Source organism: Seriola dumerili, unplaced genomic scaffold, assembly GCF_002260705.1.
Source record: "Seriola dumerili isolate Sdu_G_001 unplaced genomic scaffold, Sdu_1.0 BDQW01000044.1, whole genome shotgun sequence".
Classification (NCBI taxonomy): domain Eukaryota; kingdom Metazoa; phylum Chordata; class Actinopteri; order Carangiformes; family Carangidae; genus Seriola; species Seriola dumerili.
The window spans coordinates 1603021-1627376 of record NW_019174299.1 but is presented as its reverse complement, the minus strand read 5'-3'; the positions used below and the strand labels follow the sequence as shown (position 1 = coordinate 1627376).

Here is a 24356-nt window from a genome sequence, read left to right as displayed (position 1 = left end):
CAAATATGTGTAATGGCGCCGGTAAACTGTAGTAAAATGTTCAGTTGAACTGAAACATTGCCGCATTTAATTCCCTGATTAAAAGCATCAGTGCTAGTTGTTACAACATATAACGGCAAATTATTATAGTTCTGTGTAACCACTTTGTGACTTATTCTCAATTAGAGCCGTCAAAATAAAGATACATTTTTTTTGTAATTTTGCAAGATGGCATGTTTATGGCTGTTTCTAACAGTGTAGTGTTTATACAGTAGAGATATGTCACTGCTTAGTTTGGTTTTCACCATAGATGTATTGGTTTTACTCATAAACATGCCAAAACATGAGCTTGGAAACATATCATTCAAATGTACTGCTGGCTAGTTGTCCATTTGGTGTTGAAGTAAAATATCATAACTCATAAACTCGGGTATCATGGAGTTTCTCTAATTTTATCACAGGTATTTACTGCCTGTCAGCTGTTGTAGTGAAACTTCCTGGTGGTAAAATTTATGACAAAGGCTGCCTGAAGGCACGTCTACCAAAGAAAGTACAACTTGTACCATGGTAAGCTGATCAAAGCATCTTCAGTAAAGTAATCAGTGAAGTCATTTAGTGGTGTCTTTGGCTGGAATGAAACATGCAGACTTTCTGCCTCCAGAGCACATTGTTGTCCAACCTGCTCTATAAACACTTTTCACCTTGAAATGATGTCGCACTTGCAACAGTCAAATATGCTTTATATGGGGTATTCCTATTGTTTGCTAGTGGTGGAAAAAGGACTAAGATCTTTTAAAATAAAAGTAACAATACCACAATGAAAAATATTGCATTACAAGTAATAGTCCTGCATTCAAAGTCTTACCTAAGTAAAAATAAATCTATTGGTGGCAAAATGTACCAAAAGTAACATAAGTAAAAGTACTTGTTATGTAAACATCATTAGAATATCACCAATTCTCTGACATGTAGATGTAAGCAGCATTTATTGTTGTCTTTAATGTTGTCAAGCTGGAGCTGATTTTAACACATTTTACTTTTGAGTAATTCAGACTATAACGGCAGTGGCTACAGTACAATATTTCTTTATGAAATGCAGTGGAGTAGAAGTTTAAAGTAGCATAAAATGGACAGTCAAACAAAGTACAAGTACCTCAAAACTGTACTTGAGTACAGAATGGTAAATGTATTAGATGACATCCCATCACTGTTATTTACACTGTAAATGTAAATGTAAGCTATGATCACAGCTTTTCCATTACAGATAGGACCTTTAAATTAAAGGGGTACTCCACCAATTTTACATGTGTTACACATAAATTCAGTACCTGTTATGATGAATACTACTTAATATGTAAAAAAAAAAAAAAAAAAACGTGTTTGAGACAATACATTTATAATAAAAATCCTGCATCACAAACTGGGGAAAGGCTTTTTAAAGACATGACGATTTCCCAGGCTGATAAAGTCTAATGAAAGATGTTAAAGAGTTGTATTATGGGAAACGTAGGATAAATCATCCCTGGAACTTGATCCATACTAAGGATTTTGAAAAAAATCAGGGGTCAGCCTCTGCTGTATAAATTTTGTCCTGTAAGTTAATGGAAACACAATACTAAATAGCTGGAGTATTCCCTTAATCTTATGTAGGCTGTAAATCAGACATGATCAATAACCCAATTTGCATTAGCACACCCATCTTTATCATTTATACACCGTCTTCACCCAATTGAGATTATTGGATTGAATTAAGTTTTTTTTTATTTTTTTTATTCATTTATTTTTGGTTGTGATATATCATGTATGAGTTTGAATGCTGACCATATATGTCTGTGGATTGTAAATTCAAAAAGCATGTAAGGGAATGGCAAGCTATTTTTCAAGATATTCATTTTAATACTTAAGAGACAGGGACAAGAAAAAAAATCAGTGTACCACATGTACCAAACCTAAACACTGGTAATTTGTGTAGTGAACGGGCGAGGCGCTGTGCCTGCCTCATCTACTGTGTAGCCTGAGCTCCGCACAGACAGTGAGAGACAGCCATGGAAAGGTGGAGAGCGGACTGTTTTCTTTGTTATTTTTAAAGTCTTGCTGTTCGCAACTATGACACTGTTCGCGGTGACTTGTGCCGGTCCAAATGCCCGATGCACTCGAAAGCAGCAAGAAGATTTTCACCGGTTAAGTATATGTCACTTTTTTTCTCCTCCTCCCCTCAGCTCAGAGATTGGGATTGCGGTAGTCGGGAGATATGTGCCATCGCTTTGCTGGTTCTAAGTCTATTCGGAAATTGATGTGGGATTCCCTCTGTGTCCTCTGACGGTAGGGGAGAGGTTTGCGGTCGTCATGTTATTCGCTTAGTTTAGCGGTAGTTAGCGGATACAGCACAGATATTGAAAAAGGTGAATAGTGTGACAAAGTTGTGCACTTGTCGGTCAGCTACAGAAAGGCCTCTCTCGCTCTCTCTCTCTCTCTCTCTCTCTCTCTCTCTCGCTCTCTCTCTCTCGCTCTCTCTCTCTCTCTCTCTCTCTCTCTCTCTCGCTCTCTCTCTCTCGCTCTCTCTCTCTCTCTCTCTCTCTCTCTCTCTCTGTGTGTGTGTGTGTGTGTGTGTACGGAGTTTGTTTCTGGCTCCCCTCCCCCACTCGCCGCTGCTGTTCTGCTCATTCTGGAGAGGCCAAGACATGAATGTGATGAGAGGCTCACTTCAAAAGGAACAAACTGATTCTGTTTGAGTAAAAAAAAAAAAACTGAACTCGGCTGTGACCGGCGGAAATCACGCCTGGACCTCTCTGAATATTCCTGTCAAGCCACACACCTGTGACCGCAGAACCGTTCGTCTAAATATTAATGCGCTAACCGAACGTCTCTCGTGCCGATGCATCATCTTTACATACAGGTAGCGAGGAGCTAGTTTGACCAGATGATTAATGCCATATCATTTTAACTCCAGCATGGTTAAACTAGGCATGAGATGTGCTTGTGTTAACATTTTTATCATTATCATTTTCAGTCCCGCATACCTGGGCCTTCTGCACAGTGCACGTGCTGCTCACACTTTAGGATTGTGCAGAAAATAACACTGTTGGCAGTTTTGTCTGTGCTCTCTTTGTGCAATCAGTAAAATGATTAGTATGTGTATTGGACAAGACAGAGAGTGGGTGTGCCCTAAAGGGAATGATGTGATGGCAACCATTAAAAAAATATTTCTTGTGAAATCACAGATACAGTAAAGCTGGCCTTTTTGAAATTATTAACCTACTTTTTTTTTTTTCAAGATTTATTTCTAATCCCCAAACCATTAGAGTCAACTGTGCACAGAGCTATGAATAGGATAGTAATTTAGATTGAAGTCAAGGCAATTCATGTAAAATTTCTTTTAATTAGCCATTTACTCAGACACTTTTTGTTTTGATTGGTCTGAGCCTTTACTGTTCACCATGATTTTGTCCTGTCCACAGCTGTCAAGAAGGAGATTGGCACTAAAATGGTTACAAACTCTATTGGAAAATCTTAAATATAAGCAGTATTTACAGTCCGCATATGTGGACTACTGTGTCATTGCTCAGCAAGACAGCGCAGGGACAATATGTGAGAACCTGTACGTGTCCTAGAGCAAGACATTCACTCCCTAAAATCATTGCATATGCTATTCTGCAGCCGACCTTTCACTGTGATAGCAGAGGAAGGACACAAGTAGAGGATATGACACAAGGATCAATAAAGTATCATTTACAGTGCTGCTCATATCAGTTCATAGAGACATGAAGGCTGCTTCCTTATTGAGTTTATAAACCTCAAGTGAATTTATCACTGTGATGATACACTAATGCTAATCTGGATGTAACTGGAGTAGCTGTGTAAAGTAATGATATGCTTGTGCATATAAATCAGTAGGATATTACTGGATACTCCATTAACACTGCAGCATATTCATCCTACTGCCTAGTGGAAAGCTGCCTCTAGACTATCAAACCACATTAAAAGCCTTATGATTTCAGTTTTAAATTTCTGCTCAGGTTTTCAGATGCTGTGCTGAATCAGTGGCCACAGGTGCCAAGTGCATGACCGTTTCTTCAGTTTATTCTTGTACTGTCGCTTTGTGAGTTATTGTGTTTATTATGAAATGTAATAACACAGCTCACATTACCAGCCTACCATACTGAATGAACCAGAAGCTATGTTCTGGATTCAAAGTCTTACAGTAGCTTGTCTCACATTTTCAAATCCTCTGGATTTCTGCAGAATTTGCATAAATTTTAATGTTCAGCTGGAAATTGGCCACATGATGAGTTTTTCATGAAAACCTGATAAAAATGCATACTGTGCAGAATTCTAAAAATTCCCCACGAGGTAACAGTCCTCTGCTAACCGGGCGTATGGCACATAATCGATCAACTTTTTTTGTCGGCACTAGATGTTCATTTGAATTCACATGCACTTGGTTTCAATACATTGCTGCATAGACTTTTTTGCCATTCATTTCAGAATAAGTATTAAAATATCTTATAATAGTAGTTCCCTGTCAAGACTATCAATAGTCTGCCTTTCAGTGATTTGATGAAGCTGCGTCTCATTGTATATTTTTCCTCCTTGCAGGAGTTTTTTTGCAGTGGCATAAGTAGAAGTCTGGATCTAATAATTGTACAGTGTGGGCTCTACGGGGACGTGGTTTATGGATGCTGGGACTATGAGCATAAGCGACAAAAGGGGCTACTTAGCAGACCTGGGAGGCAGCTTCACTGAGGATGCTCCCAGACCTCCAGTCCCAGGGGAAGAAGGCGAGCTGGTGTGCAGTGATGGACGCCAAAGCAGCAACCTTGGCTTCTCTTCAAAGAGTGAGAGCCTCAAATGTGAGGCGTCTGTGGCTACACCCAGGCGACCTGACTTGGACCTGGGTTATGAGCCAGAGGGCAGTGCCTCTCCGACACCGCCCTACCTAAAGTGGGCAGAATCACTACACTCCCTCCTGGATGACCAGGATGGCATCCATCTGTTCAGGACGTTCCTCAAGCAGGAGGAGTGTGCAGACATGTTGGACTTCTGGTTTGCGTGCAGTGGCTTCCGCAAACTTGAAGCCAACGAGGGTAACGAGGAGAAGAAGGTTAAACTTGCAAAAGCTATCTATAAGAAATACATCTTGGACAACAATGGAATTGTTTCCAGACAGATCAAACCGGCTACCAAGTCCTTCATCAAAGACTGTGTGATGAAGCTTCACATTGATCCTGCAATGTTTGACCAGGCTCAGACTGAGATACAGACTATGATGGAGGAAAACACCTACCCTTTATTCCTTAAGTCTGACATTTATTTGGAATATACGCGGACAGGAGGAGAGAGCCCTAAGCTGTACAGTGATCAGAGCTCTGGGAATGGAAAAGGACTGTCGGGTTATTTACCGACTTTAAATGAAGATGAGGAATGGAGATGTGACCATGAGTCAGAAGAGCAGCCAGAGTGTGACCCCACACCGAGCAACCGGCTTACTCAGAAGCTGCTAATGGAGACGGCACCACAGCGAGTTGCCAACAGTGCGAGATTCCAGGACAGTCACGAGTACAGGTAAATCCTCCCAGTAATCTAGAAAGCTTCACTTCAGCTCTAACTACACAGCTTTTCACTGCAAACTGCTGAACTAGAAATAAACCTGAAACCCCACACCACCATGAGCACTGCCTCAAGTTTGAAAAGAAAACAGAGTGTAGCACAAGAGACAGCTGAGATAAGAGGAAGATGGTACGTGAGGTGAATCTTAAGTTAACTTGGTGTTAGAAGGCTGAAGAAGTGTTCTTTGTTTTTCTTGTTTGCGAAATAATGTGTTTTCCCATTGGACAGGGTTTTGTAGTGAAAGAGCTCAACACTATTTTGTTTCAAGAGGAGCTTTCTGTAATCTTTGCCCTTCTCTTCCTCTTAATATTAAGTCTGAATTTATGTTTCTGAAACAGTTTCTGTAATGAAATGGCCAGCTCCCTTTTTATATTTTTTTATCCACATTATAACATTATCTTAAATGCAAATTTGCTGTGAACTTCCTGATGTACTATTTAAAAGACGATGTGCCCTTTAAAGGTAGACCCATTTTTTATGGTCTTTTGCATCAGAATCAATACGAAAGCGTTGTTTTATTTTCATTTTCTAACCCTCAACTGACAAAAACACTGGTAGTTTAGAAAGTTTGTGATTACTTTGGACTTTTTTGCTGCAGTGCAGTGGTTGAATGTGTTGGCCAGCAATGTTTGTGCAAAAGCAGCGTTCAATCTGTGGCGTCTCTGCTTTGAAATGCTTTTCATTTTCAGCATGTTCCGTCAAAGTAAATTCACCCAGATGTTGATATAATTTCTGCAGTGCCAAATCTGCTGGTGCCTGCTGATTGATGCTGAGAAACATTAATGTTTTGTCATTTCAGTGTGCCTGTAAAGGCATAATTAGAGGGCTGTACCAGGATTTAAATTCAATGTTCAGTTGTTTTGTTTAATCCAGTGCCAGTTATCCTGGACAGAATATTGATGTTAACTTTGTTAATTGCAGCCACTCAGCTGAATGACCAGCATCTCTCCTGCTCCTTGACTGTTTCTCGTCCTGTGATGACTGAGTCGTCTGCATTTTGTGGCTCTTTGCGATTCTGGCAGATCCAGTTAAACTATCTTTACCAGCCACGGCAGCGTGTGGCTGGTTTTGTTTTCACCTTGTGCGTTTGTGTGTGTGTCATCATGGCAAAATATTCGTGTTGTATAGGGGGAACTCCCACAGAGGCGGCTTTGAGTTCTTTGGCAGGTGATTATATGTCTGTGGGTGGATTTTTGTCACCACTATAGCGTCACACCTGTTCAAGATAGAGTCACGAAACTTTACGGGTGTGCAATTGAGATCCAATTGAATGTTCAAAGATGGGCATGGTCACACCTCTGAGTATGTAATAATATAATTATAATGTAGTGATGACTATTGAGTAGTCATGTTGGAATGTCAACATGTTGACAGCTGTCGACTGGTTTTAGCCTAATGTTGGTCCTTTGCAAAATTTACACCGATGCTGACTTTGACATGACAGATTAATTGAAGTGATGAGTAATTTAGTCTAAACACACCCTTCTTCTTCACTCTGAGGGAGGAATTGAAAATAATTACGTTACATTACGTTCATACATTCACACATGGGTATATTCTACAATGTAAACATTACACTTACTTCCTGTATTTATTCTGTTCAGTTGATTCATCAAGGCAGCTACATCTTATCATACACCGCCAATATATTTGAATGTCTCCATGGGACAGGTGGTTAAGAAGAACAAAACCTACTTAAATTATGCAACTCAAATAGAAGGATTTCGTCATGTTGACAAAAGGTAATTCTTAACCAGTTATTGACCAGTTGAACTAGTTGAACAGATCTTTTAATTTGTCCTCTCGCCTTTTCGTAAAGTAGTTTTGTCTCATAGATTGCATGTAAAGGGATGTCTGACAGTGCTGCCCATGTGTGATTGAAAACTGTGATACTGAATATTGATCTACACTGGTTATTATAATTGTATGTCATCATTTTCCACAAAGAATAATCCTGTAACAAATGTGCAGCTTGCACCATCTGACAAAACTATACAGATGATAGAAACATGGTGAGATACAAAGAGGAAAAGAAAGTGTCCACAGCATTGTTTTCATGGAAGACATTTCGACACAGGTGTAAATAATAAAAGCAGCGATGTTTGAAATTCCTTGAAGGAGCTATTTGTAAGTTTTGCTATCGCTACATAGACAGCATTAGCATTATTAGCTGTTTACTTACCAGTCTAGAAGAAACGTGAGTTCAGCCTAAAACATTTTTTCCTTTACTCACCAAGAGATGTCTCCAGTGGAATCTACTGGTTAGCTTCTGGTCTGTTACGGGGCATTTGAATATTGATATTTTTTGCTTTGAATCTGTCTACTGCACAGCAGCCAGTAGGATGACAGGAAAGGACAGATGCTGTTTAATGCTTTAGGACTCTGAGTAATCATTCTGTGTAGACTTTACTCAACATACTCGTGTTCCTTCAGCATAAGAAATTGAAATGATGATAAATGAAAAGTGGCATTAGGAACTTGCTACAATCATCATCAAATGAAATCATAAGTAACTGCTCGCTGCCAGAACTTAAATTATGTCACTGCTGATTTAAACTTGTAGAACTTGTTATATATAATGAGGTTACATCTCCAATTGAGGATTATGGTTGCCCGCAGTAAATAGAAAAACATCCAGCAACAACATGTTAGGTGTCATCTTTCTGAGGTCAGTGGTCAGTAAATCCAGCGAGGAAACTGAAGACCCACCAACATGATCACAGATATTGTTTAGTTTACAGCAATGTTGTTCCACAGCAGAAAAATCGTATTGTTTTTGACCTCTGCTGCTGCGGCACCAGAGGATGGACAGGGATTCACACAAGCCAATAAATAGACGATACTTTCCAGTGCTCCCAGGCAGTGGAGGCAAAAAAAAATCCTGATTACAGTTTAACCAGTGAAAGTGTCATGACAGAACTAGAATCAGACCTGCAATCGACTGGGTAGCTGCAGCTGATGTTTTTCCTTTTCTGCCTATTTCTATGGTCTAATCTTGTTGTGGCTCATCGTCATCATTCTCCTGTGTTTGCATGCAGCTTTTCTGGTTGAGTCAAATACTTCTTTAGTGCGAGAACGATTTGTTAAAAGAAAAAAAAAAAACCTAACCAAAGGCAGTTTTGTTGGAATTCGATGTTTGCTTGAAATCTCCACAAAAATATAAGAGAAAAAGAAAAAGTTGAGACAACTAAGCACCACAGGCATTTCAGCCATTTGAGTTTATTTTCTCATCATTATTTCAGCGATGAAACATTTTGCTGGAATTACAGAAAGACACGCTTCATTTTTAAACAGCTTTTCATCCTCAGCCTTTGGGTTTTTATGAAACTAAATTTTACATCACTTGTGTCTGATCTCTACAGAGACAGGCAACAAAAGACATTAAACAGTCTTTCAGATCAACTTTTAAAAAAAACCAAATGACTTGAAAGAGAATGACCTGTACATTCATTAATGTTTAGGAAGCTTTTTTTGAAATTTGAACATGTCTGTTTTGTTCTCATTCAAGTGAAATGTATACTTCAAAGGCAAGACTTCATTGTCTTTGTAATATTAATAAAAGTTGTTGTTGCCCGTGAGTGATCTGATGAGGGTCTGCATGCCATGAAGTTGACATTTTTATGTGCAATGTTAAAGGAAAAACTCTGTATTCAGTTAATAAGTATATTGAGTTTGGAGTCAGACCTTTTTGTTTGAGAAAATTAAATAATGCGTTTTCTTTTTTTATTATGAGATTTTTGGCTTTTGCATGTAGTTGACATGAAGGACAGGCAGGTTGGGTAGAGGCAGGAGAGAGAAGGGAATAGCATGAGGAAGTTGTGATTACATGGCAGGCAGCTCAGGACACGGTGGTCGACCATGATCTCAAAAGTGAAATGTATGTTTGACAAAAAAAACTAAAACAACTGAAATTCTTTAGATTGTAAGTTGAGCAATTAAAACCTGCACAGATGTGGCCAACAGAATACAGTATGATTACACTGTAGATGTTAAATATGTCCTGAAAGAATTACTTCAGAGTTTATTGAGGGCTTTTTTTCTTTTTTTCTTCTATAATCAGGTGTCCACGTGAACGTTGAAACAGTTACAGTTACAGAAACCATTAAGAGATATCCCAACATGCTTTCATTGTAAGCGATGGGGGACATAATCAACAGTATGCATTCTGTGCATTAAAATATGAGGCCTTAGCAGTCTGAGTTAATCAAGTAAAGTTAATACATTTACGGCGTTTTTAGTATAGAATTAATTCTCATTTTCCCAGATAGAGTTGATTTTCTGAGCAGCAGCTAAGTTACAGTCATACAAAGACGAAACCTTGTGCCACAAACAGTGTAGCACTTTAACACAATAGGTTTTTCAATAAATCATTTCTGTATAGCTCGTGCCGTGCCGTATTCTAACTGGTATTTTGCCCTTATGACCCTCTAGCTGCTCGTGGTCATGATAGTTTTGAGAGAAAGAAAAAGGAGGATTATTAATCTAGATCTTGGGAGCATTTTCTCAAAACAAAAAGCAATAAATGGAGAGTGTACAAGGAGTAATACTGTATGGCCCTGCCTGGAAAGCTAATGCACTTATGCTGTTTTAATTTTGTACAACCTGGAATTTTTAGAGCTTTATTCTTTTAATAAGATAGTTTAACTAACATATTTTTTTTTTTGAGTATGATACAATGCAACAAAGAGATAAGTGAACCAGAAACATTATGTAGAACCAGATCAGGAAAAACACTGAACCAAGCATTGAACCAAGTGAAGGTCGAATGATTTTACACGATTACTGAAACTCCTGAGCTGCTGTTATCATTTATTTTGTGGTTATGAGAAGTTATTGTTCTCATTAATTGTCGGGGAACTGTGAGCAGTGTTGCAGGACAGCACTGCTCTAAGAATCATGTCGAGTGTCGTGCGTCAAATAACAGATTGCCTTATGGCGACTTTTCAGTCTTTTCCGTGTCATTTCCTTTTGTTTCTCATTATCAGAAACGCTGCCACATACAATCACAACTTTGAAAATCCGCAGACTGCATTTTGTTTTGTTTTTTTTATTCGTTCCAACTCTTCACCAACCCTCCACAGAAATTATTCATTGTTGTTGCACATAGATGCTAATGAAAATCAGTTGGTCACAAAGGTTTCATTTTGAACTCTGTGTGCTTCTGCATTCCAAACAGGGAGAACGCTTGGGATAAATGCTTCAGGGAATTGCAATTTGAATTAAGAAAAAAAAAAAGAAAAAAAAAAGATGATGCCTAACATCTATAATTCATGTGTGCAGAGCCCTGTAAGAAATGTGTTCAGCGAAGTCAATGACTGAGAATATAAATGGTGTCAAATGAAGTTTGTGTGCATCATGATGAGGATGGATGTTATTTTTAATACTCTGGTATTGAATTTGGTGCGTGTACAAGGTGAGGTTGACCAGCTGCAGGACAGGGAGTATCGGGGGGGCTGACAACCATATTCATTGCATGTTCATCAGAATACCTATTTGCCTGTGCCGTGGTTAGATTCGCTTGGAGTGTACTGCCTGCCTAGTGCTCACAATCGCCCAAGAATATTGGTGATTTCCATGGCATCCTGTAAACTACAGCATGCATGTTACAAACATGCTGTAGTTTTCACGCTTCCTGCTCTTAAATGTAAAAGATTTAATGCTTTTCTTTGTCATAAATGAGAATAAATAGAATATCTTTGGGTTTTGGTGGAACAAAAGAAGACATTTGAAGCCAGCACCTTGGGATGTAGTAAATTATAAAGGACATTTTTTTACTATTTTTTGGTGTCCTGTAGACAAAAAGATTAATTAATTGATCAAGACAGTAATCATTAGATAATAATCATTAGTTGCAGCCCTACTTGCATCGGCTCCCTCGTAGTTTTCTAACCAAACCAGAAAGAAGAGGAGTGGAAAAGACATAATCTTGTGGTACAGTGATGAACATATCTGCACAGATTTTCTATTACAATAACCATTCATGATAAAGCAACACTGTATGTTCTTAATTTAGGATTCTACTTTAGAGCTCTGTACTGTCTTTATAAATGTGTTCTTACGAACACGTCTATCACCTCATGGTCCATTTGGGAAATTGAGTTTTTATTTCTCAGCACTTCCTGTATTTCTTTTCTCTTATTTTTTTTTTTTCCAGGCATGCACCATGTCGGGAGCCCATCAACCCGTACTACGTCAACACCGGCTATGCTATGGCTCCCGCCACCAGCGCCAACGATAGCGAGCAGCAGAGTATGTCCAGCGACGCAGACACAATTTCCCTCACCGACAGCAGTGTGTATGTATTTTCTCATCGCACACACTCTCACTCACATATGTACAACACTTTTCATGCATAACGTTGTAACACTAGGTCATAAAGGCTATGTCAGGCTGGAACACCAGAGCATTAACATCAAAAAGAAAGACAGGACCCAAGTCTTTACTAAGTATTCCCAGTTGTTATTTAAAAGGACGGCATGTCGTATAAGTTTGCATCTCTGGAAGACAGAAATAAAGGTTTAATTGGCTTCGAAAATTGCACTCCTTGCCCATTTACCCTGTGCTCAAACTTTACAGCAAGAGCAGCAACTAAAGTCCCATCTGCTCATTAGCCATACCAGTAAAAGCTGTTAGAATTGATCTGTAATGCTAATTAGGAATCCTAAAAACACTCTTGTAGCAGACATTAAACCACGTCTGATAGAATGTATTTAAATGGAAATCCTAACCTACTGACCTCTTTTGAAAACATGAGACAAGAGCAGATTTTAGACGTTTCCAAATGATTATTTATAGTCGTAGTTCTTAATTTGCAGCGAACAAAGCAAATGATTTTTCTCTTTTCACAGACAACTTTGTTAGTCCGCAAGCAGGAGAGCTAAAGGCAAAGTATTCTAACCGTATGGGATCACTTGAAGCGGGACTTGTTTTTCAGTTGCCAGGCGTGAAACCAGGCATGTGCTGGTGAAAGAAGATTTGAAAAAAAAATAAATAAATAAAAAAATGTTTTAAAGGTGCAGAGATGGCACAGGCGAATAAAGCCAAAGAAACTTCAAAGCTTGCACAACTGGACAAAAAATGTTTTTGAAGCTGAATGGATTAGAGGCTGTTATCAGCTAATTGGTCCAGAGCTTCCAGCACAGGAGAGTGTAAAACCCAGCATGGCCAATACCACATGGAATTACAGACTTGTGGACGTGTTAACATGTAACTGTAATCTGCCAGACCACTTGTGGTGTAGGAGGGACACAATAAGCCAGTGAGAATACCTGTCCCGCACTGATTAATCAAGACTTACCAGGTGTTTCGTTTTTAGGAAATAACGCAGTGAAAAGCGTTCAACTTCAAAGCTGCCTGTGTTGTTTATTCATGAGGATGTTTTCTGAAAATGTCTTTGTTGTTCATTTTAGAGATGGGGTACCACCCCACAGATACCGCAGACAGCATCGCCGGGAGATGCACGAAAGTGCCAAAGCAAATGGGCGAGTGCCACTACCTCATATACCAGTGAGTTATTCATGGGTTATTTCCCTTTTTCCTCTCACTTTCTGCCTCTACACCTCTCTCGCTCTTTAACTGTCTGTCTCTGCCTTATTTTCCTCCGCTTCCACCATCGGAGATGTGCATATTTAGGCTCTGCTGTGTCGCAGGGTCTGTGATGGAGTGTAAGAATAGCTGATGGTGAAAGAGAAGGCTGTCTAAATGCAGCTTGATGCTTTCATAAGCTGTGTGTGCTGAAGCCTAGCAGACATGAATCCTCCCCTGTGACAGCCTGATGCCTCCCTTTGCAGCTTAGGCTGTCTCTTGGTAGGAAAACCCCGGCCCTAATTAGGCCGCGGAGTAAAGAGTCAAATTAAAACTCCACACGTAGCATCCTATTAGGATGCATGAATTGGCTGTATAGTAGAGTACAAATCCCCAAAGCATAACTCTCACGTTGCCCTGCCCCAACAAATTAATCATGACTGCACTTCAGTGGCAATAAGAAGATTGATGAGGCTTTTAGGTCGCCTTTTTTTAATGTCACTTTGTTTTTTCATGATTGCAGCACAGTAACTCGTGCTATCAGGAGAGGAAACAAATATCACCCATGCCCTTAGTAATGAGATTATGTGTGTCATTTCAAATTACACTTCATTTATTATCCTCCCATTTTTAGAACAAAAAAATCAGTGTCAAATCTAGGTTGAATTCTTCTTGCTGCGGACTCCCGTATCAAATGGATATACAGTGGAAACGGCTTATAGTGATCAGGTTACAGTGAACAACTGCTCATATGGATCTAAAAGCTTGGGACAGAATCATTCCTGTACAGATACGGTTTAAATAATTCATTTATGATAATCAAGTAGTCTGCTTGCACTGCTCATTTTGGGTTTTTACACACATGAAAACATATGAAGAAAAAAAAAACTGTTATCTCATGCTTTAATTTATTAGTATGAGGTGTTTGTATTGCTGGTGTGTAACCCACGTCCATGTGATATCTTCACCACCGTGGCTCAGTGACCCTCCTGCTCCCGCTCTGCTGGTGTTTTGGGACTTTTTTTTTTTTTTCCCAGTGTGTAATTATCGTCCCCGCTCTCTCACAGCTGCAGGTGTGTTACGTGAGTGGAGTGTAATGTTTTCACCCTGATCCATCCAGACCAGGCCTGGAGCAGGAGAGGGCCACGGCTCAGTTTATGATGTCTTGTTTCATTGCTTTATATTCATGTAATAAATATACAAATATCAAAGTAGATGGTAATCTGCAGGTGAAAAGAAAGAGAAATACTATTACTAGTTATGGTTATGGCTTTAATGGTACGTTTCGCTCCAAGCTGTGTCTCAAAATCACACACAGGAGGTACGGGAATGACGGGATGTAAAGAGTCAGGGCGGTAGAACTGTACAGTACTGCAGCGGTGGCAGAAACACGCTTACAGTATGACATCTCTTCCCCCCCCCCCCCCAGCGCACAAACCGGATTCCAAAGGACATTCATGTGGAGCCAGAGAGGTTTGCTGCAGAGCTGATCAGCAGACTGGAGGGCGTGCTGAGGGAGAGGGAGGCTCAAGAGAAACTAGAGGAGCGACTGAAGAGAGTCCGACTGGTATGTTCACTGTTTAAAGCACAACCGGGGCTGATGTTCTGTTAATTTAGGTTAACGCGTGCTCACAAGAGTCGCAGCAAGAGGTTCACAGTGGAGAGCAGAGTCTGTAGGCTGAGTGACCTCCTCTCCGGGAACAGGAAGGGACATGTATGTTTTTCTGCTCGGATTTTCTCATCTTTTTACCCAGTAAAGTTATACATTCAAGTCAAGTTAGGATTTCAATGTTACTGCCACCTTTTGTTAACTTTGGTGACACAAGCTGAATAATATTAGTGGCCAGAGGGAGGGGGGGGGGAGAGAAAATTGGAAGTGTGAAGTTTTAATGTAGAAGCAGTTTCGCCATTTTTTTTCTAGATAAATCGATTATATTGTCAGTAAAATGGTGGAAAATAGTGAAAATATTCACAATGTCCCAGAGTCCATGGTGCCAACTTCAGATTCTTTGGTTCTATGTGACCAAAAAATGAAAAATTACCAAAACAATGAACTGATGATTAAAACTGCTGCTGATATAGTTTGATGTCGATTGAATAAACTTGGCTCGAGAAGATGTTTTATTATGAAAGACCCAAATAAGTGTAAAGCTTCTGGTCAGAGCTGTTGTGATCTCATTTTAAATCCTCATCCTTTAATTGTTAATATCAGAGCACTCTTTTTTTTTTCTACTTTCATTTTCTTTAATAAAAGAATGATTCAATAAATTCTGACCATAGATGGTTGAATAGCAGACTGGTGGATGAGGAGTAGTATCAGGTAGAAGCCAGAAAGCGAGATGTGTGCCTGGCCGCTGGGCTTAAACTTTCCAATAACAAAGGAGACTTAAATCCGTCTGGCCTTAATGAAATTAATGAGGCCAGCCATGTGAATGGGGAGTAAAAACACATGAATCATTTGGAGGATGCCGTCCTTGGCCTGTCAGCGATCTGGCTTCGTCGATCAATCGGATGGAGCACCTGCACACTCGCCCACTCGTAAGCCTGGAACAATGTGCCGCCTGTTTGATGTTTGACTTGAACGCCGATGAAATGGTCGCTGCAACCACAAATGAAATCTCCGTCAGTACACGGCGCCAAGTATTAAGTCTCAAGGCAGACAATTCGTGCGGTTTGGCCCCGAAAGGAGAGAAGCTGCCATCGCACAGTTAGAGGTTTGCTTTATTAAACCTGGAGGCACGCATGAAATGACTGCCTTCATCAAGTGATACTGTGTGCATCTGGAGCAGGACGTGGACTCGGGGCTCAGCTCTTTAACCGTGATATCAGCGGTATTAAAATGATATGGTTATAATGCATGAAGAATTTCTGCAGCATAAAAATCCGTCATCCGGTTAAAGATTGATGTTATCATTTTATTGCTGTGAGAAAACGATCGTGACGACGTGAGGAACTCTTTCCCACAGCTCTTGTCACACAGTCCTCTAAGAATGAAATTATAGCTTCACCTAACATAATTCTTTGGAACAATGGGCCCTGTAGTTCAGCTCTGCACAGGATAATTCACACACACACAAGAGCAGCAGCGTGCTATTCACATAAATAAATGAACGGCTGAAAGATCATGTGAGCGGGATGGTCGTGGTTCGCCTGAATCGTTTTTTTTATTTGGTGTTAACAAGGTAACAGAGCATGCAAGCATGTGCGCTATCAGTCCTCATAATGAGAGGCATGCTGTTGTATGAATGAGCTAGCAGATCATCAGTAAATCCCCAGGAGCCACCTAAGCTAACTTGTAGAGCGTCAAATATCTGCTATTGTTTGCCGAGGGATTTTCAAAATTTTATTTTCAGATGGGGGGAAAAAAAATGTGCTCGAATGAAGATGTCACGGTTCCACGAATAACTTCCAGTGGGCTCAGCGAACGCAGATATCTGGAGCTGGTGCATAGACACATAGAAGCATCAGTTATTAAAAACATGCCAAAAAAAAAAAAAAAAAAAAAAAAATTTGGCTTCGTGCGGCGTCTTTTAGAGCATTGCTTGGATTTAAGGAAGCAGTGGGAACAGGGAAGTTGAGATTATGTAGGAACAGGCTGAGAATGCCTCTGCTCCGCGTTTGATGTGGTCATAGCAAACGGAGGGTGAGCACAGGGCAATAACAAACTCTTTTTTTTTTTTTCTTTTCTTTTTTGGCATGTTCACAAGTGAAGGTTTATTTAATTATTAACATCACTGACATTAAAAAGTTTGGGCATGAGCTGGCAAGAAAATAAAAGAGAAACCCCTACCTACTGTTGTCTTTCCACTATACCCCTTTGTTCTCTCCCCTTCCTCCTCTCTCTGCCAAAGTGTTTCTAACTTTACACAGGATGCCGTTCAGATAAAAGCTCCGCCGTATGGTGCTCACTGCTCCAGCTGTATTCGAACACTGGGGAAATAATTTAGCTTTAGAATAAAATGTTTGCGTTAGAATTTACGTTTCCTCGTGATTTTTGCAGTAAATCCGAACCTGACCAGTTTGAACCGACTGAATTTCTCCATCGACCGCTGTGTTTTATTTCATCACTGCACGTCCTCCCCTCCCCTACAGGGCCTGCTTATCGAAACCTGCTCTGAATGCCTGCAGCAGCCCGACCTCATGATTCCCTCCCCCCGGGGCAGATGCTGTCAGAGCTGAGGCTGTATTTGTTGCATTTGTCATTACATGAACATAAATGTGCTTTGTGCATGCATACTGCCCTGAATCTAACTGGAACTGTTGTATTGCTGGTTTGTCTCCAAACCTCTGCAGTAAGAATGAGAGGACACGTGGTGAAAATCTGCCACCTGCAGGTTGAAATGTGTACAACATGCACCCTCGTGGAAACGATCCTCAGTTTTGTGAAATGTGTTAGGAAATAAATAGTTAAAATAATATAATGCATGCAGATATATTTTATATAGTTTAGTTTTATTAACATGTTATATGCATAATGTATATGAATTTATATGCCACAGATATTCAGTGCCCTGTCCTTATAAATAGGCTTTATATTTCCAGATTTTTAGTCTGGGTTTAATCTTTTCCTGTAACTGATGTTTGTTTTGTTTTGTTTGTTTCTGTACTAAAGGAAGAGGATGGTGATGAAGTCATCACGTCCACAGCTGTATCATTAGCCGGTCACAGGTTCCCCCCTGGTGCTTATCCGCAGAATTACAACTCCCGCTACGCTGACATCGCCTACAGTGGTAATTTTCTGAGAGATGCACACGAGGAGAACCCAGAGAGCATCCTGGACGACCACGTCCAGCGGGTCATGAGGACTCCCGGCTGCCAGTCGCCAGGGACGGGGCGCCATTCTCCCAAGTCGCGCTCACCGGACAGTTTTCCAGGGGGCAAAGGGATGGGAGTTGGAATGCCACTGTCGTCAGGCCAGGGTAAACACCCATCCAGGCATGGTGTTAAGGGAGAGACCAGCCACCTGTACCACCACAAACATGCGCATCACATCCACCACACAGGCGCTGGGAAGCCCAAAGAGCAGGTGGAGGCCGAGGCAGCCGTACGTGTGCACGGCAGCTTTCCCTGGGGCATGGAGACGAGTCATTATGGATCAAAGTCTCGCAGCTACGCCGATGGCATGGGATCCAACCCCATGGAGCATACAGGGTACAGGTACGAAACACAAGCATTACTTCCTGTACCCAGAATATTTTTTTTTTTTTTTTTTTTACCTCTTACCAATTTTTTTCTTCCATTGTGCAGTAGCAAAGGTGGCACACAGTGTAAAAGAGTGTACAAGAAAGGTGAGGATGTGCGGCCGTATGACATGCTGGGGCCGGGAGAAGAGATGGAGAAAAAACAGAAGATCCTTTTGTGGCTGATGGAAGGACAGAAAGAAATGGTTCAACATAAGAGGAGCCCATACGGGTCAGTGATGACAGTTAACTTTATCTGAGTGCAAGCGTTCCCAACTGCCTTTTTACCACCTTCTGTGCTTGGTCTGAAACATTACTGGTTGTGTTGCCATGGAGGAAAGCTTTCCCGTTCCATAGCAACAATTTGGCAACAGTTTTTTTTTACCTGTTTATGTAAGCGAAGATTTCCACAGACCCATGAGTGTGTCTCTGTTACAAACTACATTTCAGGAGCACCGCTGGGTCAAAGAGGACTACGGGCCATGAGGGATCCCGTCTTAGCTCGGTGGAGAGGTCAGGCTCGGCGTACCCGTGCGTCAGCGCCCAACTGCGGAACAACGTGCAGCCGTCTCACCCTTTCATCCAGGATCCCACCATGCCCCCCAACCCAGCTCCCAGCCCCCTCATCCAACTGGAGGAGGTTTGCCGGCGGCTTGAAGAGGAGAAGATTAAGTCAGGAACTTTACAGCCCAAGCAGAGGTAAGTAGACGGACATGTCTCATCGCCACGGTTACCTGTCCGGTTAAGAAATGCAGTTTTTAAACAGAATCTATTTGACTTGCTCCACGGGGGAAGAAGCTGGATCTGTCCTCTTAGTCATTTTGTCTAAATGAAACAGTTGCCCTTGTGTTCTCTAGCCTGTGTGCTCCTTTAGCGCCAGTCTGTGTCTAACTGCTGGGGTTGTTCGGTCCCTCAGGTATGTGATGGAGGTGATCCAGAGGGGTCGCACCGCAGTCAGACCTGCACTGTTCCCTCCGCTCAGCGTGGTGCCCGCCGTTTCTGACAGCGAGTTCTCCGAGCCCGAGTATGTCCACTGTGTCTTACCAGTAACTTCTCCCACTGTCCCCAAATTCCCCATAGGTCACGCCAACCCACCTTACCTCCCATTTTCATCACTGGTAGTTAAGTTACCCAGGACTATGTGTGTTTGTAGAACTACTAAAAGAGGCATTTAGAAATCAGCAATTAATTCCCTCCTCTGTGTGCTGTATGTCATCCCTGAGTTTGTTTGGTATCTTGTCCAGTTTTCCCTGTGTTCATTAATGTTGGAATGAAACTCAACCAGCTGAAGATGCTCGCTTTTACATGGCGTGTTGCATGTTATGCCAGTGGAGGCTATTGAGCAAGCAATAATGTACAATAGGATGTCCAGAAAAAGGAAAGCAATGGACCAAGGTTATAATAATTTAAAATTTTTCATTAGTTTTTATATTTATTTTGTTTGTTTTGTGTATTTTTGCTTTTCAATTAGAGTTTAGTTTGAATTAGTTTACTTGTTTAGTTTAGTTTTATTTTTTGAAAATGCTTATTTTACTTTAGTTTTTAGTAGTTTCAGTGTTAGTTTTAGTTTTTTAGGGGCATGATTCAAAAAAAGTATTGTGTAACCATTGTACCATTTTAAAAATGTATTCAGAAATATTCAACTAGACAGAACAACAGAAAACAACAGTATATGAAATGTAAATATGGGCACAAGTAAGTAAAAAGTCAACACAAGATGCAGCATTAAGTGCAAAATGTGTGTAATTGTGCTTCTGAGGTGAGATACAGGTCAAGTCAATCCGAGAAAAAAAACTCAAAATTAACTCGGACTGCACAGCTCTAGTTGTAGATGCTGCAGCTCTACGGCTCATCACTGCAGTTAATTAACAATAAAATACTTCTCATGTTGTACTTTACATCATCCATACAGGGAATGTTTCGGACACTTAAAATGCACATGCACTGGTCGTACACTGAGAGCCACACAGCTGCTAAGATACTGCTCCATCGGGCACAGCCGGAAGATAGATTTCATATCCACCCAAAATACCATAGGCTTATGTATGAAATAAACTGACAAAGACAAAAACTAAAGATATTTTGTAGTTTATTTTAATTCGTTTTGGAAACACACAATACAGTTTCAGTTCTCATTTGTTTATTTTTATTTTTATTTCAGTTAACGAAAATATTTTTTCACATCTAGTTTCCGTTATTTGGTTAGCTGTAGTTACTGATATCCTTGCAATGGACATGGGTTGGGTTTGCAGTATCATTATCACACCTATATAATGGCTACTTTATAAAGGAAAGTCGTTGTGATTTTAACACACACCTGCCAACCACTGAGGAAATAGCTACTTTTAATGACCCTGGTATAAAGAGTATAAATTACAAGGATCAGGCTTGATGGTAGAAAACATTTCAGATCTCTTGCTTGTTATTTCCCACAGAGATGATCACAGAGGAAGTAGACGTGTATATTTTCTGTGTTCATGCAAAGGCAGATTCCGGCCGGAGTATCTTTTTTTTTTTTTTTTTGATGTTTTGTCAGAAACATGTTTCTGTTTGATGTTTGACTGCCGTCTCAGATGGGTACTTAACAGATGGAGGGGAACTGTGTAAGAGGCAGATGAAAGGCAGGTTACGAGGCTCTGCCAGTGGGCGAAGCCTCTGGTCAGACCTGTGAGGACCGGGGGTTCAGTCCTTCAGTAGTCGGATCACGAAGACTGACTGAACCCTTCACTACCTCCAGTGTACACACTCAAAGATGTGGGAAAAATACAGCTGAGGGATTGTAATTTGGAAAAGATGGAGGATGTTGGTCATGAAAAAGACAGCGAAATATCAACAGTAAAAAAAAATACTAGTAAAGCAAGGTAACTTATAATTATTATTATTATTATTTATTTATCCATTTTTGGATTGTATGGATCTAGACCGGGGGTGATGGTTGTGCACAGGTATCCCTTCAAATAAGACTGGGGGGCGGTTGTGTTCTCAGCTCAGGAGGGAGTCGTGCATTAATCAGGAGGTTGGTGGTTCGATTCCCAGTTCGCCCGGCGCTGTGTCAAAGTGACCTTAGGCAAAACAGTGAACCTCAAAATTGGCCCCAATGTAACATCGGTCTGGGTGAATGTGGCTTATAGTGTCAAGTGCTTTAAGTGGTCAATAAGACTAGAAATGTGCTATATAAGTTCAGTGCATTTACCATTTACCTTCGAGACAGGCATTAAATGTGTGCCGATTTAGCTATTAGCAATTCCTATTTGCTGTCTACCCGTGGACCTACAAACAACTATCACTAGATAGCTTTGATACTACAGAGAACCTAAAAACATGATGATTCACGGGCAAGTTCTGGAGTTATAAGAAATATCTTTTATTTATATTCTCAAAGTGGATTTATGGACATTTACTACTGACGTGTGTGTGTTCAGTTTTGACTTGAGTTACGACTCTGATGAGGAGTGCTATATTATTATAGCTGTGTGTGTCATAGCAGCTGCAGAGTTTGAAAACCTTTCATCTGCACCAATATTAGAAACTAACAGATTTCATCTCAAGAGCGTTCATCTGAATTACCCCATAATATCCTGTCATGAAAATTGTATGCCCCCCTATGGCCAGTTGCAAAATTGGCCACCTCCTGCTTGTTGTCATCTTTAATTTAGAGGACAGATGGATACAACGTTGTGTAATATGTTGACTAATTGACATTCATTGACATCACTCAGCTGTGGGGTGGGGAAAATACATTTATATCTGATACTTTTAGTAGCTTGATCACTCTCACACAAGCCCGTTGCCTGTTGTCAAAAAACTGTCAAAATGTCAAAAAATACTGAATAACCTGGCAGATATTCGTGGCTTTAGCACTGTTGCCTCACAGTGAGAAGGTTGTGGGTTTGAACCCCCGGACTGGGACCTTTCTGTGTGGAGTTTGCCTGTTCTCCCTGTGCCTGCATTGGTTCTCTCTGGGTACTCCGGCTTCCTCCCACAGTCCAAAGACCTGTACATTAAGTTAACTGGCAACTCTAAAGTGCAGAAAAGGTATGAATGTTTGTGCAAGCGGTTGTTTGTCTCTATATGTTAGCCCTGTGATAGACTGGCGACCCTGTTCAGGGTGTACCGTGCCCTCGCCCATTGTCAACAGTGATTGGCTCCAGCCCCCCCGCGACTCTACAAGGATGAGCAGTATAGATAATGGATGGATGGATGTCTGCTGATGACATTTTCCCTGCCACCATGATACAATAGAGGACCTTGGTTCTGGTGCTCTAAGCATCTAAAAATAACATCTGAACTCAACATGGCATGGCTTTCCAGGAACACTGTTCCAGATGCTCACAGTAATCCACTGAGCTTTCTGTATTTTAAGCTATTTTCTACATTGGGAGAAAATAAAAAAACTGTCCACTGCGAAATCTGTAGATATTTTGTTTTTAAGCCTCATTTCAGTTCATCACTTTACTTTTCTCCCATACATCCTGTTGAAACAATGCTCATCATCTTGTTTACCACAGCAGTTTTTTTCTCAGTATACGCTGTCGTTAGATAGCCTCAGAGCTATTTACGCTTGAATTGATTATTAAAAGACATTGTTTTCTGTTCACTAGTCTGTTCTAATCCAAAACTCATAACCTGTTTAACCTGTTCAATAGCATGTGAATCGGGAGGAAGTTAGCCTCTCGTTGTTCACCTTTTCACTTGCCTCTTGTAATTGCGAATATTGATTAGAAAGTTCACCCTTAAAGATGCAAAGCATGGAATGACCTCAGCCCTCAGCTGACTTCCCCGTTCCCTGAGAGGTTGCGCAAACATCTTTCAGAAAAAAAAGATGAGTTACTGTCACCAGAATCAAAACATAATTTACAAGTAATCTACTAGGTTCACATGTTGCCACAAACTCTATCTGCAGATTTGCCAGGTACACAGACACACACACACACACACACACACAGCTGTTAAGCCTCATTCTCTATAAAATTTATGCTCCTTCCATGTGTTTTGACTTGTTTGTTTAATCCTTTAATAATTTTGCATCACTGTCATTGTTTCCCCTGTTATACAATTACTTAGAAATGTGAGCATGTAACTGTAATTCCCTTTAGTAAATTGTTGTCCCTATGAACCCATTTCAGGTGAAAGTCTCTAAATTAGACCTTGTATATATATTGATATATTGATATGTATATGTACACAGATTTTCTAAATTGTTTTGTGTTACTTCCGTCTGCAGACACAAAGCCAGTAAAAAGCAGCCGTGTGAAAACACTGTGGTGGCGTATTACTTCTGTGAGGAGCAGATACCGTACAGGACGTCGGTCAAAGGGAGGGTCGTCACTCTGGGCCAGTTCAAAGAGCTGCTAACAAAGAAAGGAAATTACAGGTGAGATTTATGGTGCTATTTGATTTCTATGGACATTTATATTTAAAGACCTGTATCACACATATTCTGTCAGCGAACAGGATTGCACTAGGATCGTGTTGTCTAGGTCAGGATTTTTAACAAAATTTCTAATTCTGCAAGTCCACAGTTCCTGCATTGCTTATTCTTTACTCATTCATTTCTGACAAATTAAAGAGACATGATGAATTATAGCTTGATCAACTAATTAAAAATGAGAACTTATTAAACTTATTTGCCTTATAAGGGTGCTACAGGTGAATCTCAAATGTTAAAACTTGATGAACTCCAACTAGTTTCTGATGTAATGTGTGTCTTACCTGCCGGGCAGATAGTGTAAGTGAAGGTCAGAGCTTAACTTTGTTCCTCACCTTTCTAGGTATTATTTCAAGAAGGTAAGCGACGAGTTCGACTGCGGAGTGGTGTTCGAAGAGGTACGTGACGATGATTCTGTCTTGCCCATCTTCGAGGAGAAGATTATTGGGAAAGTGGAAAAAATTGATTGAAGTGCACGTGGAAGAGGAAGAGGTTTAAAAGCCAGTGTGTGAAGGACAGAGGAGCGATTGGATGGTGAAGAGGAAGTGATTTACGATGAAGAACGGAGGAGCAGAGAAGAAGGTGATATAAGTAGAAGAGTTGAAGAGCAAAGCGGTGGTCACAGCGGATGACTTGTG

General features: G+C 40.6%; 1 protein-coding gene across 1 annotated transcript; it reads left to right on the top strand.

Moving 5' to 3' along the window:
* Window positions 1–4604: 4604 nt before the first annotated feature.
* axin1 (axin 1) lies at window positions 4605–24356 on the top strand. The gene is made up of 9 exons (XM_022739601.1): window positions 4605–5541; window positions 11741–11881; window positions 12996–13092; window positions 14540–14677; window positions 17723–18261; window positions 18361–18522; window positions 18744–18989; window positions 23515–23664; window positions 24062–24356. Exons 1-9 carry the CDS (start codon window positions 4652–4654, stop codon window positions 24186–24188), a joined length of 2490 nt encoding a protein of 829 aa, XP_022595322.1. The 5' UTR covers window positions 4605–4651; the 3' UTR covers window positions 24189–24356.

Excerpts from the sequence above, each read along its gene's own strand:
- axin1 (XM_022739601.1), top strand. The coding sequence starts at position 4,652 with ATGGATGCTGGGACTATGAGCATAAGCGACAAAAGGGGCTACTTAGCA. Across the intron at positions 11,882-12,995 it reads TCCCTCACCGACAGCAGTGT|AGATGGGGTACCACCCCACA; the intron begins GTATGTATTTTC and ends TGTTCATTTTAG. Across the intron at positions 18,990-23,514 it reads ACTTTACAGCCCAAGCAGAG|ACACAAAGCCAGTAAAAAGC; the intron begins GTAAGTAGACGG and ends TTCCGTCTGCAG.